Here is a 14,942-nt window from a genome sequence, read left to right on the forward strand (position 1 = left end):
ATCTGGGGATCAAAGATATTTTTGTGAATAGGTGTATTTTTGAATATGAAATCTGTAAATAGTGAAAACTGCCATTTTAAATGTGAAAATTTGTTTAGGGGAGTGTGTGTGTGTGTGTATGTGTGTATGTGTATCCTGCCATGTATATGCGGTTACCAACAGAGGCTAGAAGAGGATGTCAGATACCCCTAGAGCTGGAGTTACACACTGTTATGATCCTCTCCAGATTCATGCTGGGAACCAAACCCTGGTCCTCTCTAAAAACAGCAAGTGCTCTTAACCATTGTAATCGTTGAGCCATCTCTAGTCCCTTGTTGAACTTCTGAGTAGTAAAAGTCAGCACTTTTAAAGTAGTGATGACATGTTTTTCTCCCAAGACTTTAAAAGGAAATAAAATATTTATACAAGAACTTAGGTAAAGCTACTGGAGTATATGTAAACTTGTTTTCTTCTTGCTTTAAACAGGAAGTAGACTTGATAAGGAGTCAAGTCCAGCAGCTTATCTCCCTCCCTATGTGGATGGGTTTGCAGCCTGTAAGTACCTATTTCAGAATGTTCTCCATGGATCCGTTACCCGTGATAGATGTGGTTTCAGACTTAGTGGTTTTAGCGTGAACACAAAAAATGTGTCAGCTAAAATCTACTTTCCTCCTTAGGAGTTTACTATATATTAACTTATTATAAATGTAGCTTTTACAGTTTTAAGGATTATTGCCTGCATCCTAATATATGTTCCACTTAATTTTAATATTGTAAAGTGAAGTGAGGGTCTGTTTATTGAACTTGAAGAAAAAAGGATAATTTAGCAAAGTGTAATTGTTAGTCATGTGTGGATTTTATTTATTTTTCCAGGCTTAGGATGTTTATACAGCAATAGAAGGTCTGGATCATGTTTAAGATTAACGACTTCTACTTTTCCATTAACTTTTTAATTGAATGAAGTACATAGTAGAATAACATATCACCTGTATCAACTAAAAACTACCCAAGTTTAAGTGTGGTGCTTTATGTAGAATTCTATTTCCTTCTCCTGTTTCTATACACATCCAGATGTAAAAATGTGATAAATAGTACCAGTTGGTAGAGTGAGACACATACAAACAATACTAAGTAAAAAAGTGATAATACCATAAGAGAATATTGTTGATGTGAGCACTTTTTGTTTCTTTTGCTTGTTTGATGAGATTGGATCTTGTGTAGCCTGGCCTGGACCTTACATTCCTTTTATCAGTGCCAAGCATATAGGTACACACCTTGCTCAATCAGCTACTCCTTAGTTCCCTTTGGCAGGACTTGCCCCTGCATCCCAGCACTTGGCGTTGAACTCCAAGAGATTTGACATGCTAAGCAAAGCATATATTACTGAGCTACATGCCCAGACTTTTTCTGTTCATTATTATAGACTTAGATTTTTTTATTTCAGTGATAATGCTTATAAGCATTCATGCTTACATTCTTTCAGCCTTAAATTCTTAATTTTAGAAATAAGTTATTGAGCTTATAACAATGATTATTAATGGTAAGTTTCTCCATCTTATTTTTATTAAAAATATAGAATTAAATAATAATTAAATACAACTCATTTCTCCATTTTTACTCCTTGCCTTACTATTTTCAGATTATCTCATGTCCTCATATATTCAGAGACCAGCTAATGGTCAATATGAGTATCATCATAAATATATTTCTCTTTTAGGCACGATTGGACTTAGAATTAAAAAAGACACCAAAGCTAAGAAAATTCTGGAACTTGATTAAAAAGAATGATGAAAAGATGGACCCAGAAGCAAGAGAACAGTATGTGAACAAAGCTTTCCCCCATATTAGGCTGTGGGTCATGACACTAATTCATTGCTTCCTTTTATATAGTGCTTAATCCAAATAATTAATAAATGTTTTCATTTAGATTATTATGAGTATTTTTAGAGATCTGCAATGTGTACATGTGTGTGCTTGGGAGGCCAGAGGCTGATGCTAGGTGTTTTTCTTTATTGCTCTTTACTTTTTTGTTCTTATTTTACACTTCGATCCCAGTGCCCTCTCCTTCCCATCCTCCCATTCCCCCCTGACACCCCTTACCATCCCATTCCCCACCCACACCACAGGGAGGGTGATGCCTCCAGGAGGGCTCATCAAAATCTGTCAAGTAATTTGGAATAGGGCCTATACCTTCCCTTTTGTCTCTAGGCTAAGGGAGTATCCCTCCATGGGGAATGTGCTCCCAAAGTCCTTTCGTGCACCAGGAATACATCCTGGTTCCACTGTCAGAGGTCCCTTAGACTGCCCAGGCCTTCTAACTGAGACCCATGTTCAGGGGGTCTGAGTCGGTACAATGCTAGTTTCTCAGCTATCTGTCTGGGGGGTCCATGAGCTCCCCCTTGTTCAGGTCAGTTATCTCTGTAGGTTTCTGTAGCCTGGTCTTGACCCCTTTGCTCATCACTCCTCCCTCTCTGCAACTGGATTCCAGTAGTTCTACTTTATTTTTTTAAGTAAAGTCTTTCTCTGAATGTGTAGTTACCTGCCTGGATCCTCATGTCTCTACCTCGCCACACTAGTATTACAGATGCACAGCCTTCATGCCCGTCTTTTTACATGGGTGCTACGGACCCAAGCTTAGGCCTTCAGGCTTGTACTTTAACCACTGATTCACTTCACCATTCCCAAGTATTTGATCACTCCTCTTTGCATTTCTGGCAGGGCTTCCATAAGCTTTTGCAACTATCCAGTACCTGATGTGTTTGTTAATTGATGGATAATTCAGGAAGCACTAGGAATTTGATTTTTAAGCTATAAAGTTGCTCATGTCAATTTAACATTAGATTTATTTTATTTTATTCTTTTATGATTGTTTGTTTTGTTTTTTAGGGCCTACCAAGAAAGACGGTTTCTTTCCCAGCTCATCCAGAAGTTTATTTCCGTGCTGAAGTCCATCCCACTTTCTGGTAACTGGCCACCTTTACTCAGCTCACTGTACATTATTATGTAGTTGCCCTCCTGGAATTTACTCACTTCTATGGTAACACTGCTCTTAAAGTGATTTAAATTTGTAATAGCCAATGTGTGTCATTTCTATATCCTGTATATTGCCAGCCTGAGTGTTGGGATTGCCTTGGAGGGTTATTGAAGCACCAACATGGTTATTGAAATGTCCGTTTAGTTCGTTCATTTTGCTTACCAAGCCCAAGTTCTCTCCAGGATGCTAGGGACAGTAGTGAATAAAGTGTTTATAGACCTCATTTGCTTTTTTATAATACAGTGCTGAATAGTGTTTTCAATTGCTAATAATTTAGTGGGGGGATAAGAAGTATTTTTGAGATGATAAGCTACAAAATAAGATGGGTCAAGTCCATCTTTATCCATATTTCTTTGATCTTTTTAAGTTAGCATACAATGTTATGGGTTTCATCCTGCAATTGTCATATGTACTTATTGTCATTCATTTTCCTTCTTCACTGCCCTCACTCATTCCTTCTGTCCCTATCTTGCTGATCTATCTTCCTTCCCCCAAATATCTTACCTTCAAATTTCATGTCACATGTGTTCAGTTGGCCCCATCCCTCCAAAGATCTTTTCCTTTCTCAGGGTTGATTTAAACACACATAAGATACATGCTCACATACATACCCATATGCACCCATATACACACATATATGTATACATACAAGTTTATACCTCTCTGTATGAGAAAAAAATGTCGTTTTTGTCTTTCTGCTTTCTGCATTTGGCTTATGTCATGTAACAGCTCGTAGTTTCATCCATTTTCTTTCAGGTATTATAAATTTATTTTTCTTTATGGCCAAATACAGTTCTTTTGAGCATATTTACTGTATTTTTTCAATCCATTCATCTGTTGATGGGTATCATTGGTTGTGAACAGTGCATTATTAATATCCACTTGTAAGTGTCTCAACAGTAGGACTTACAAGTTCTTTGGGTCTGTACCAAGGAATGGTATGGTTGGTTTATAGTAGTTCTGTTTGTAATATGAGAAACCTCTACACATTGACTTCCATAGTGGCTGTAGCAGTTTACATATTCTCTAAGTAATGTATGAAAGTTCATCTTTCTTTACATCCATGCCAGCAAGTTTTTGGTATTTGTTTTCCTTTTTTGCTTTTTAAACATCCATCCATCCATCCATCCATCCACCCATCCATCCATCCATCCATCCATCCATCCATCTGGTGCCATGTCCAGTATGGCTCTAGGGACTAATGTGACTCAGGTGGCAAGGGAACAAAGAAAAGACAAGCATGTAGACACAGAACAGCTGGCATTGTGTGTACTGGACTCTCTGAAAACAAATCCACACCACTTGGAAGCTCAACATGTTATTATATACAGTTGAACATGGAGGCAGGGTTTATACTATGTGATTGCATCAAGGAGGCAGGCTTAACTAATCTCAGTAAGAGCAATCTCATTAGGGGGTTATTCTTGAGGCTGTAGATACCTAGAAGATAAAGACCTGAGGAAAACTTTGCCATCCTTCTGAGCCTCACCAGAAGACTTTGCCACTCCCATGAAGCTGAGGCCATGCCCGTGTCAACATTCACTCATTTTGTATGCTTATTTGGGCTTGATTTTGTGGGATTATTTGGGTGTGTAAGTGAGGAAATCAGAAGATAGCTTTGTGGAGTCAGTTCTTTCCTACAGTGTCCGTTTTTGGGGTTGACTTCAGATCATTAGACTCAGTGGCATGTGCCTTTACCCCCTGAACCATCTCACCGGTCTTGATACATAGGTGATAGCATTCTGACTTGATGGGAATGGAATCTCATAGCGATTTCCATTGCATTCCCTCGTAGTCATACCCACAGGACAGTCCCTCAGTGTGAAATTCCTTCTTCCAGATAGCTCTAGGTTGAGTCAAGTTGAAGGTCTTTTATTGTGCCATTTTGATGAATTATTCCCTTTATTAAAGTACTGTGGGGTATTGAATCTATGACTTTGCACTTGGTTGGCAAGCGGTCTGTGACTGAGCACCCTACTCCATGCCTTCCCCATCCTTGTGGCCTCCTTTTTCTCTTCTGACCAGTTTGTTTAAGTCTACTCTTTCAGATTTCAGAGTAGTTTGTGGCTTGTTCTCAGCATCTATTGGCTTGGGGGTTGGCTTCCATCTCTGGTCAGGTCTGTTTGAATTCTAAATGTCTTGTGTTTGAATATCTAGTACTTCTCAAGGTTTGAATTTTCTACAGTTTTATTAAATAAATCATGGGCACCTTTGGGTTTTATCTCAGCTCCTACTTTGTGGATCCTTAGGTTTGATCTCTCAACTGTATATCATAGTTCTTAGAACTTATGGTCATGCTCATTAATTTTCTTTCTTCGTATATGTGTTACTGATTGTTATAGTCAGGATCAGGTATTTCCAGGTTCTTAGCCTCTTATTCAAGAAGTTGAAATAAGCGCTCATACAGATTAGCAAAAGTAGCAAGGAAATGTCATTTAAAATAAAGATCAGTGTACACTGCAGGGACCAGTGGACCACAGGAGTGAAGATTACCAAGAGCCTAATTTTATTGTTTGTGCATTTTTTTTTTAATGGGGTTAAGAGAAGGAGAGTTTGGTTACTAAAGGACAAAAGGAAAGTGGTTCTCTATTTTGTTTGTTAGATTAGTTCTTACAATCATTTCTCTATTGCACATGTCTCTTTCAGTAACACATCTAATCATACATATACTGAATTATGCCTAGGCATAAGGGGGTAAATAAGGGATTCACCTTATAAGTTAACTTGAGGACACAGCTTTGATTTACTATATACACACCCAACACTAGTTCAGACTGGATTGGTTTCCTATGTTACTTATCCAGTTCTAACTGGGAATATGTCAAATAAAAACTAATTCAAGTTTGATGGTTGTTTCCAGGAACATAAACTTACTCTTTTGTTGTAACGGGGTGTACCTGTATGTAACTCAATGAAGGTAGAGTCCTAGAGGTGCCATATGGGTAGGTACATCATTCAGAGAAGTGTTTGTATGCAAATTCATGCAAGTATAGGGACTAGGCTGCCAAGTGCACCTTTGCCTGCCAGAGCAGAGCTTATGTACCAAGCTTTGTCTTCTAATTTTAACCTGACCATTGGCAAATTTTTCAAGCTATAACTTTTTAGTTTTAGACCAAAAGACATTTTTAAACAGTCATCAACTTTTAGTTTTTGAAAGGATTTAATTTAAACATATTTCTTTTAAATTCTTTAGTTTGTCAATCATAGGGCCTTTACATTCTAATCAATTGTTGAGTTTTGGCTTATAGGTTTATTGGTTGCTTTGAGGGGTTTTGCTGTTTTTTTTTTTTTTTTTTTGTTTTGTTTTTTTTTTTTTTTTTTTTTTTTTTTGTTTTTGTTTTGGAGAGGTTGCTTTTTATTTGTGTGTTATTTTGTTAGATCCTTCTGTACAGAACATAGTGGCCAGAAAGTTACTATATAGCTCAGGCTAGCCCTGAACCTTGTGTTCCTCTTATATCAAAATCCAGAGTGCTAAGATTGTATGAGCTGACCTACCTGGCTTTATTCCTAAGAGCCCTAAACCTAGAATAAGATCAGAAAACCAGGTTCTAGTTCTCCATCTTCATCAGCTTTCTTTCTCTTTTCCTTAGTTTATTACTTAGAAAATGAATATCTATAGTAGATGTTTAATGTCTCTTCTAGATATTAAAATCTACTGATTTGGCATCTGGGTAATAGGTAGATAGTAACTGGAAAAGTTCTTGAGAAAAAAAACTACAATTAACATTTTCATAGAGGTGGAAACTTGTATAAATTTCTGTAATATTTAACCTTCCATTTTCCTGCATATTACAAATAAATAAATGCATTTTTAAGCATTTGTGGGTTGGTTTCTATAGATAGCTCTATGTAAAAAACAATGTGACACCATGATTTTAGAGGGTAAGTGGTAGGCCATTTCCTGGTATTAAGAAAAAATAAAAAGTTACACCCAGAAAGTGTTTTATTTCACAAGGCTCTTATTATTTAAGAATTAATTTTTTCAACAAAATAGAACATTATGTTCATGAATACCATCAGTGTTAAGATTTTTAAAAAATTTATATTTTCTATATGTCATTGACATTTTCATGTCAAAGTTAATACACTTTCTAAGCCAATATAATCTCCTTTTAAAATTACAAAGTCATACATGTACAGTGGAAATTTTTTTTCTTTGGTGTATACATCATATGTGTATGTATGCATTGTATATTGTATATACACTATATTGTCTATAATATACATATACATGATGCGTGTGTTTATTAATGAGAATTCTTATGAGTTTGATATATAATGATACTGAAGAAAATGAAGCAAACGATATAAAACTGCCTTCTATTAAAAAGAAAACTGCCTTTGATTTTTTTTAAAAAGACATTACAGTTATTAAGACTGGAGGGAGTTAGAGTACTTGCGGCTCTAGCAGAGGATCCAGGTTCAGCTCCCAGCATGTACATGACAGCTCACCTTTTACAATTCTAGTTCTAGAGGATCTGATGTCGTCTTCTGTCCTCTGCAAGCATGGTGAACATACATAAATGTAGGCAAATACTCATACACATAGAATTAATTTCAAGGTATGAATAATTTACACACCATTGTTTACACATCAGATTATTAAAATATACTCTGACCCAATCTAGATTCCTTCATTTTTCTCAATATTAGTAGAACTAAATAATGATGGCATGTCTTTGAAAAATTTAATAGCTGCCAGTTTTAAGAACTAGCACACAAATGGTAAAATTCTAACATGTTTCTCTCATGTTTAGAGGCTGTCACTATGGACAAAGTTCATTACTGTGAAAGGTTCATCGAACTTATGATTGACCTAGAGGTAAGAAATATATATATATGACTTGCTATGTATTTTTTAGCAGTCTGAGATCAAGCTACAACTACATCCGAAATACTTACTTGAAACAGCCCTTGGTCTGTTCCGATTTCAGGGTTTTATGTAGACAAGGAAGTTCCAGGATTTGATTCCTTGAGATTTTGTGCTAGCTGTCCTGTTGGCATGGGTTGCTTCACTTTTTAAAATTAAGGTTTTTAAAGATTTCATACTGTTAGGCACAGGATCCTTATGGAAAGTTCTGATATAAAGTTGATGTAGTTCAGAGAAATCCATTTCCTTTTCCTCTCTAATGTAGGAAATTGAAAAAAAAAATGTGCATTGGTTTGAAATGAGTATTAAAACTATTAGACTAACAATCATTCTTCAGAGTTTTATTTATATGTTAACTCTAAGTGACTAATTTAAATCCTCTCACTATGTCAGATCTGAGTAACTCTATCTATACAATGATGTTATTGATAAGAAGTTGTCAAACTGTCTCAATTTCTCATTGCTGTCTTTCTTACTGCCATAAGGGAAGAGGGCACAGGAATGGAGAAGAGCTTTGCTTTTACAATTATATGCAATGTTTACTGGAACTTCCTGTAAAGTTTGCTTAAAAATTTGTAGACAAGGTGATCTGTGAGATTCTTCCTGTATCAGCTCTTAATATTTTTATCTTCTAAGTTGTGCCACCATTGTTTTGAAAAGGAAAAACATTGCCTCTGAGTGTTTCTTGTTTTAGTTTTGTTTATAGCATAGGTGAGACACTTTGTTTTATATACCAGGTGTCTGGTATTTACCAGGAGGGTATTTTGTGATGTCCACTTTGTGTGAAATAGTAGTAGATTTTATCTCTAGCTGCAGAGAATACATGCCAAACGAATACTATGCTGTTCATCTTTCCCAGGCCCTGCTCCCTACAAGGCGCTGGTTTAATACCATCCTGGATGACTCCCACCTTTTGGTTCATTGTTACCTTTCCAGCCTTGTTCACAGAGAAGAGGATGGCCATCTGTTTTCCCAAGTGAGCCCTGGTGGATCTGATACTCATAATCTCTTAAATTAATCTTTGCTTTAACATGCAGCTGGAAGTACCAGGGCATGAGCCAAAGCAAAATTGGAGAATATTGATTTGAATGTGTGTACATACTTGAATACATTTATACAACTCTAGTAATTACCTAACTTGTATGTTAACTTTATGTTCTTTTATTACTGAGCTAAATTATGGCTTTGGAAATATATTCTCGTGTGTTCACATATTTTAATTTTATGTGAATACTGTGGAATATAATCGATAATAAGCACTAACTGCAAATGAATTGTGTTCTAGTTCCATGGCTTGCTCTTGCCTGTTGTTACAAGCAATTGATAGCATAGAATACTACAGCCCCAGACAGTGGTGGCACCTGCCTTTAATCCCAGCACTGGGGAAAGAGAGGCAGGCGGATCTCTGAGTTCGAGGCCAGCCTGGTTTACAGAGCCAATTCGGACAGACTCCAGAAGTACTACACCTAATCTGGTTCATTGAATAGGAAGGCAAATATATTTCAGTTATTGCTTTGGTTAAGAAGACAACATGTTGATACTTTGGATTTCCTGTAATGTCAAATGAAAGAAAAGATCTAACAAATTTATAATTATGTTTTTCTGGTGAGAGTAAGATGAAGATACAGGTTTACGGGTTTTATGTGTGTTACATACTTTTTATCTCATGTCTTATTAAGCACTTCTAATTTTTTTTTTTCCATTCAAAAAAAAATTTGCCCCCTTCTGGCGTGCAGGCAAAAAAAAAAAAAAAAAAAATGTTCAGTGATTTCCCATATATATTAAACTCTTAGTGATTGACTATAATATATATCACAGCTTAGGACTAAAAGTAATACAATTTAAGTGAATGCTCCTTGGATCTGCTTCCATGTGCAGAAGGCAAGGCCTCTACATCATGAGCTAAGCTAAAGTGATTTGATGTCCATAGAGATACCTAAGAAGGATGTGTAATTATATGCTATTGTAGTTTGCTTCACTGTGGTGGAGATAAAACACGGATGTAAAGCAACTTAGAGTGGAAAGTGTCTTGTTTGGCTTAAATTTCTAAGTTACAGTCCATCCTTAAAGTCAGGGCAAGAGCACAAGTAGGAAACCAAAGCAGACTATGTGGTCATGTTACTTGGTGGCTTGTTTTTTGGCTCAGGCTTAGGTAGCTTTCTTAAGCACATCAGACCTATCTGCCTAGGGATGGTGTCACCCACAGTTGGCCGGGCCCTCCCACATCAGTCATCAGTCAAGGCAGTCCCTCACAGACCTGGCCACAGGATAATCTAATGTGGAAAATTCATGTGTTGTATTGAATTTGCAGTGTAATTTCTTCTCTGTAAGAGTAGAATATGTATATGAACTAGGCTTAACATTTTAGTCATAAAACATGTTTTATTTTCATATAAGGTAAATATATTTGGGTGTGTTCTTAAGTATTTGTTGTGTAATGCTGCATTATAAGATTTTTAACCCCTGAAAATATTTTTTTATTATTTTTAACAAATAGTGTATTAATTTTAATGAATTCCTCCAGCTTTTAGACATGCTGAAGTTCTATACTGGCTTTGAAATTAATGACCAGACTGGAAATGCTCTGACAGAGAATGAAATGACCACAATTCACTATGACAGAATTACATCTCTACAGGTAAATAAAATGCAGTATACCTTTTTTTATGCTCCTTCCTGTTGAGTCATTCTATAACATAGGTTTTGTAATATTCAAATAAAAGTGGTATTAATATTGTTTTCATCTTCAAATTTTAAACTTGCTCATTTTTGGTTGAATTTATGAAAAAATGACTTTCACAGTCTATCTGAAACCTGTAAGTCAGTCTATGCGCCGGTATTTGATACTCTACAATCTGAGTCAGCCTATATGTACAGGATATGAGGTCCTCTTACTAACAGATAAGCACTAGGGAAACCAGGAATTTAAACACACAGGGCGTCTCTTCGGTAGAGGTAGTAAAAAACCTGCCTTTCACCCATAAAGTTGAGAATAGATGATGTAAATGACCTGGTGACCTTTTTATATGTAGAGCCAGATATTGCCCAAATCCTCCAGAATGGTTATTCTAGACTTTCCCTGCCAAGACCTTAGTTCCCAGTTAATAGAACCTGTCCCAAGGGGAAGTGTGTCATGTACTTTATGGCCTGCTGACCTCTATACAGTCTCCATTAGAGACCACACCAGATCTTAGGCTCCCAAGCTATAGAATCCATCTTCATGGTCACATGTGCTTTGCAAAGGAGTTTCTGTGTAGTCATGTATTAAGCTTTATCGTACACCAGGATTGGAATAATTATTGTCTGGAAACCTTTTTCCAAATTCTACTGTGTTTATAAATATGTTTACAATAAACCTCCTGGGATTAGACTCTCTAGAAGTTTGATCCAAACTGACTCAGTCAGGCTGAGCCAAATTTTCGTTCTCATCTCTTCGAGGTTTGTTTCCCTGCCTGCCATGATGCTTGCAGGGACACACAAAGACACTCCCCCCACACACACACCTGTGACAGGGTGAATTATGATACATATTTTTATTTTTAGGTGTCATTTTCATATATTTATTTACATACTTATGCATTATACATTTTTTTTACAATAAATACATGCCATAGGAATGAAATTTTGGGGGCCCAAATAGGCACCAAAAGTCCCTTTGTTTTCTGTCACTATTTATTCATTTAGTCATTGATTATTTATTATTTTTGAGAAATGGCCTTGTTATATAGTTCAATCTGGCCTGAACTTATAATCCTCTTGCCTTAGCCTCTTGAGTGCTGGGATTACAGCCATAGCAGTGTACCAGTAACTTGTCATGTTGCTGTGGTAAAACACCTAGTCTACAGCAACTTAAAGAAGGAAGGGTTTATTTTTGCTTTTAGCTCCAAGGATAACAGTTCATCTTGTCAGGGAAGCCATGGTGTCAGGTGCATGTGAGGCAGGTTTCACATGCAGCCATAGTGGGAAAGCAGAGGTAAAGATTGGTGTCCCGCCATTTTCTCCTTTTTATGCAGTCCAGGACCCCAGCCCATGGGGTGATGCTGCACAGAGTTATGGTGGATCTCCCCACCTCCGTGAAAGTAATGTGGATAATCTCATATAGACATGCCCAGAAATTTGTTTCCCTGCTCATTCTAAACCCCATCAAGTTGACATTCTAGATTAATTATCACACTTGGCTGGTCAGTTTAAATAAGCTAAATTATTTTACAGTGTCTCTGAAGAATAACAATGTCATAATGTTATGCTTAATTTCATACTCAGTCCTGCTCTCACTGGTTATCGTCCTTTCCCAAATGCTACATGGGTGACATAGAGCACTGCGGTGCCGCATCTTTCTGGAAGATGAGTGAGCTCAGACATCTATTTTTGCCTTCTGCAGAGCAGTAGTACGTTTGCCCTCTTGCCTCTGTCCTTGAAGTGGCCACAGCCTGTGTGCATATGGCCCATTCTTTTAGCATAGGCGGGTGTGATGATTGCCCAAGGAACTTGTCTGTTTCACTGTTGATAGAGGCTCCATTCTTGATGTGTTCTTTTTAGAACTAGCTCATTCTTTTCTTAGTGTAGGTCCCTTACTATCAGGCTTGGTTTTAGGGTCACTTTGCAGTTGTTTGTAGCAATTTCATGACATGCTTACCTCTATATTTGGTGACCTTCTGTGCCATTTCCCATGGTACAAGAACTGGTTCTTTTCTGTAACACAGAGGCACAAGAGAAGACAAGGATTGTTGATTCAGCCCATCAAATTACCACAGTGCAGCTGTCTTGTTGTTTACTCTAGATTGGTCGGGATGCTCCCAAAGATTAGTCAGTTAGAAGCATGCTGTATTTTCAGCTTGTCCAGTACAGCATCCCCTGGGGCTTTCTTTTAGTAGTGTTTGGCTGGTTCTTAGTAATAAAATGGGGTTTCCTGTCAAGGAAGCTTACATGCATGCCTTTCTCGTGTGTTGGAGTCACAGAAAGCTGAGGATGTATCTCTGGTAGAGTGCTTTCTTAGCATGCACAAGGCCTTGCTCATTCCCCAGCAGTGGTAGGGAGGGAGCACTAACCACAGATGATGTTGTTTACCTGCTAGAACAATTGATGCTTTCCCTATTATATAACACGCTTCTAGTTTAATGAGGCAGGGATCACATAGACGACAAACATAAGGAGTAGTGAATATTTATTCATTTATTTACTTATTGAAATCACAAATCAAAGGGATTTAATAGCTATCTACAAAGTATTCTTCATAAACACTGAAGTTCATACATTTGTCTCTGTAGCTCATGGAATATTTTTCGAAATATTTCACATATTAAGACAAAAAGCACGCTTCAACAAATATAAGAAAATGAAATAATACCATGAATTTTAATTAACAATAATGGGACAAAGCTAGATATCAGCAGCAAGAGAAATGAAAGTACACAAGCCTATGGAGACTAAACAACATACTATTCCCCCATATGGCCTAGGAATTATAGGTGGTTGCATTGATGCGTTAACTGTTGATGGTTTTGCTTTTTTCTAGAGAGCTGCTTTTGCACATTTCCCCGAACTCTATGACTTTGCTCTTTCCAATGTGGCAGAAGTAGATGCCCGGGATTCCTTGGTCAAGTTTTTTGGGCCTCTCAGGTAAGACGACATGAAAGGAACAGCATTCTCTTTTAGTATCTTGCTGTTCATATTTTCTTTTCTTTGTTGCTTGTATTCCTTTTATAGTACTTTAGGCTGTGTTGTGGCCCTCTGTTAACCTCACAGCTGGTGCTTATCTCTAGCCATTAGGATTTCTTAAGTCACTTAAACATCTTTCCTTGGGAAGGGGTGAAAATATTTTTAATAATAACTTAGGCCATTGTTCTTTGAGCAGGACATTAAGCTGACCAAATCTCACTAGCCATAAACAGAATATAACAGACTAGTAAAGCTTCATGTTTGCTGTTAGAGGTATGACTTAGGAAATTTTTGTGGTTTTAATTTATATAACATCAATAATACTATCTAGTATGAATCTACTACTGTAATTTTTTGGAAAGTAATGATTAATAGCTTATTCTATATTTACTTTGTACTTGAAACAGTCAATGACCTTCTAAGTATCTACAGACATGCTACCAGTGGTACCCATTGATTACTTTGCTGTTGAATTTTCAGTGCATTACACAGCCAATGTAAAAAGCAGTTAAGTGTTCTACATCACTTATTTGGCCTGGAAAAAACAAAAAGATTGAAAATAGATAAGCAGTTCTGGGGATTGGAATGGAAAAGAGAAGCGTAATATAAAATGATATGAGAAAAACATTTTTGGTTCATAATAGAAAAATACTATTAATAAAAGACAAAATAGGCATAATTTTATCATTCTTTCAAGTAGAAAATTACATGCAAAATACATACTTCAAATTTTGTGCATACTTTTTTAAAAATGTGTCTTTTAAGAGTCCAGTGTTGGTAACTTTTTTGGTAGAAACGTTTTCCATTACATCTTCATGAAACTGGCTTTGGATAGTCCTGCTTGTGGGAGTGAGGAGGTGCTGCATCCCAAACTGTTGGGCCATGGCCTTCAGTGTCAAGTTAGTGCAGCAAACAAAAAAAAGTATTGTCCTTGTGCAGTCCTTCAGTGAATTTCAGATCCCATGAAAATTCTTCAGAGGTTTTAATCCCTGTTTTCAGTTTTTGTTGTTGTTGTTCATTTGTTTTGCTGTCTATGCCCTAAAGTTATACTTAACACTTTTTAAGATAAAAGTAGGAGAACCTGTTTCAAAAGTAAATTGATCTGAATAAAATATTCTTCATTCTGCAGTTCAAACACTCTCCACCAGGTGGCATCGTACCTCTGTCTCTTGCCAACTCTCCCTAAAAATGAAGACACAACTTTTGATAAAGAATTTCTTCTAGAATTGCTGGTAAATAATAATGTTCTCAGTATTTCTCCTGTGACTTTTACTACCTTTTTGAATCTCTCATAGAGATATAAACAGTATTGACTTCTAGAGTACAGATTCAGTAATTTACCTCGACCTTGAATTATTTGATTGATTGATTGATTGATTACTGATTAATTGATTGATTGAT

The 14,942-nt window shown here is 36.7% G+C and overlaps 1 protein-coding gene across 1 annotated transcript in view; it reads left to right on the plus strand.

The window, feature by feature from the left end:
• Aqr (aquarius intron-binding spliceosomal factor) overlaps window positions 1–14,942 on the plus strand; it is a 77,636-nt gene that overhangs the window by 18,500 nt on the left and 44,194 nt on the right. The window contains exons 7-14 of the mRNA XM_051183774.1: window positions 466–534; window positions 1,697–1,797; window positions 2,866–2,942; window positions 7,771–7,835; window positions 8,743–8,859; window positions 10,408–10,521; window positions 13,399–13,502; window positions 14,671–14,773. Of these exons, the coding sequence (XP_051039731.1) occupies window positions 466–534; window positions 1,697–1,797; window positions 2,866–2,942; window positions 7,771–7,835; window positions 8,743–8,859; window positions 10,408–10,521; window positions 13,399–13,502; window positions 14,671–14,773 (750 nt within the window). The remainder of the gene's footprint in view (window positions 1–465; window positions 535–1,696; window positions 1,798–2,865; window positions 2,943–7,770; window positions 7,836–8,742; window positions 8,860–10,407; window positions 10,522–13,398; window positions 13,503–14,670; window positions 14,774–14,942) is intronic.

The sequence above is a fragment of the Phodopus roborovskii genome, unplaced genomic scaffold (assembly GCF_943737965.1).
Source record: "Phodopus roborovskii unplaced genomic scaffold, PHOROB, whole genome shotgun sequence".
In the NCBI taxonomy this organism is placed as follows: Eukaryota; Metazoa; Chordata; class Mammalia; order Rodentia; family Cricetidae; genus Phodopus; species Phodopus roborovskii.